Raw genomic sequence first — 2,500 nt, 5'->3', positions numbered from 1 at the left:
CCTTTTTGAAAAGACTATTTAAATAGAGAAATGGTTTTCCCAATCCTTGTTGCGACTACTTAAACTTTTTAAAATGACTTTTGAATAAAGAATACGCCAGTTATTAATTCTTTTGAAAAGACTTATGATAGAGAAATGATTAGCGACTACTTGTAGTATATAGCTCCCAGATAATTCATTCAGCGTTGTTGAATATAAAATGCGCATTAGCGCAGCCAACCAAACTTAGTTCATCATCAGCATGGACTATTACAAGATCCTAGGTATCTCCCAAGATGCTTCAATGGAAGATATTAAAAGAGCTTACCGAAAAATGGCACTTAGATACCATCCAGATAAAAATAAATCATCGGATGCAGAGGAAAGGTTTAAAGCCATCTCGCAAGCTTATGAAATATTGAGCGATGTGAAAAAGCGGGAGTGTTACGATCAACATGTGAAAGGTAAAATGAAGGATGAGGAGGTACCTAAGGAGGGTAATAATAAAACTCGCTTCACATATACCTCTACCCATACTAGCGATCCCAAAACTCGCTTTACATATACCTCTACTAGCAATCCCAAAACTCGCTTTACATATACCTCTACTACTAGCGATCCCAAAACTCGCTTTACATATACAACTACCACTACTACTAATAGCGGTCCAATGGACGACATTTTCCATCAGTTCTTCGGCACCCACGGTAATTTTAATCACTTCTTTAATAACTCTGACGACGACGACGATGATGATGATGATGATGATGATATTCATATGATGTGGAGAGGCATCAGTAGAGGTACTAGGCATCGAATGGGAGGTTTCAACTGTAATCACAAACACTATCACAGGGGGGGAAGGCATCATCACCATCATCATCATCAGGATCCTCCAATCTACCGGGACCTGTACGTGACTCTCGAAGAAATAGCTCAAGGAGTAATCAAAAAGATGAAAATCACGCGGAGTGTGTTTAGCGATGATGGAAAATATACCACCAGGAGAGAAGAGAAATATGAGCATTACATTATGCCCGGTACAAAGGATGGTTTTGAGATCAAATTCGAAAGAATGGGAGACGAGTCGCCTGGCAAGGTCCCGGCTGATATCATTTTCGTTATTAGGGAAAAGCCTCACCCGGCATTTAAGAGAGACGATACTAATTTGATCTATTCGGTCAAAATCCCCATCAGAGACGCCTGGTGTGGTACCAGCGTGTCTGTCCCTACTCTGGAAGGCCAAATGGTCACACTCGATGTCAAAAATATAATTATCACACCTCAGACGAAGAAGATACTCTCAGGATATGGTCTACCTTTTCTTAACAACCCTTCCAGAAAGGGTAATATCATTGTTCATTTTGACATCCAAATTCCAGATTTATTGATAGAAAACGTCAGAAATAATCTTTTCAAATTATTGCCGATAGTCGTTAATGCATCATTATTATTATTTAAAATAATAATAATAATAATAATGAAATTTATCACGTTCCCAAACACCAGAGAGTCTTAAAGGATCGAAAAACTAATAATTCTCTCTCTTTCTACTTGTCTCGTGAGAAAATTCTTGTTCCTTTTTTTTTAAATCAATTTTAACACGTCCTGAGACTTTTAGACATTAGTTTTTTTTTATAAAAATAATAATGAGACAGAAGAGTTTGATATTTTTGCCTTATCATAATAAATATATATATAAAAAGATATACATGTATTTATTTTTATACCAAGAAATGCTGATTACTGAAGAGAGAGAGATTGCTCCAATAACAACGATAGAGACATTTTCATATTTTTATATGATAGTAGGAACAAAATGTTAGTTGGGAATATAAAATTCAATTTATAAATCAAAGACCACGTGATAAAAAAGAAAAAAATGACAAAATAGTCCAAAAAAAGTTTAAGTCCAAAATCCCCCCTTTCGTCATCCGTCATTGCTCTAATAACAATGATAGAGACGTTATCATATTTTTAAATGATAGTATGGACAAAATGCTAGTTGGGAATATAACATTCAATTTATAAATCAAATTCGAATTGGTGATAAAAAAATGACAAAATGGGTCAAAAGAGGTTTTTTCGAAAATTTTTACAAGTTTATGAAAAAGAGTTAACTTGGCCTTTTTAATATTTAGAAAAGGATTATTATTCATATCAAAGTCAAACTAGTTGAATTCAAATCAAAATAAAACTTTATTAAAAATTCTTTTTTTAATCCAAAATCTACCTTTTCGTCGTCCGTCATTGTTTCCAATTATAATGAGTACCCTGTATCTGCTGAGAGGCAAGGTCATGTTATTTTTGAAGCAAACATCAGTGTCTTGTCGGCAAGTGGAGAAGTTGTTGAGGAGGCTCCAATTTGCATCAATAGTCGACCCTGTGGGCAAAGCCATTTTAAAGGGCCCGAACCACTTTTTGATCACGAAGACCAACAGAAAGCAAAGGAATCAGTTATGTCCATTCCCTCCTTTTCATCAAGAGCTTTAGAAAGATGGATGCATCCAGAGATTTTCTC

The 2,500-nt window shown here is 35.2% G+C and overlaps 1 protein-coding gene across 1 annotated transcript in view; it reads left to right on the top strand.

The window, feature by feature from the left end:
- Nucleotides 1-241: 241 nt before the first annotated feature.
- LOC135225254 (dnaJ protein homolog 1-like) overlaps nt 242-2,500 on the top strand; it is a 2,969-nt gene continuing 710 nt past the window's right edge. The window contains exon 1 of the mRNA XM_064264584.1: nt 242-1,414. Coding sequence (XP_064120654.1) covers nt 242-1,414 — 1,173 coding nt within the window. The remainder of the gene's footprint in view (nt 1,415-2,500) is intronic.

This window comes from Macrobrachium nipponense, chromosome 13 (assembly GCF_015104395.2).
Source record: "Macrobrachium nipponense isolate FS-2020 chromosome 13, ASM1510439v2, whole genome shotgun sequence".
NCBI classification, from domain to species: Eukaryota; Metazoa; Arthropoda; class Malacostraca; order Decapoda; family Palaemonidae; genus Macrobrachium; species Macrobrachium nipponense.
Note: the sequence above shows the minus strand (reverse complement) of the source record. Positions and strands in the feature narration are given on the sequence as shown.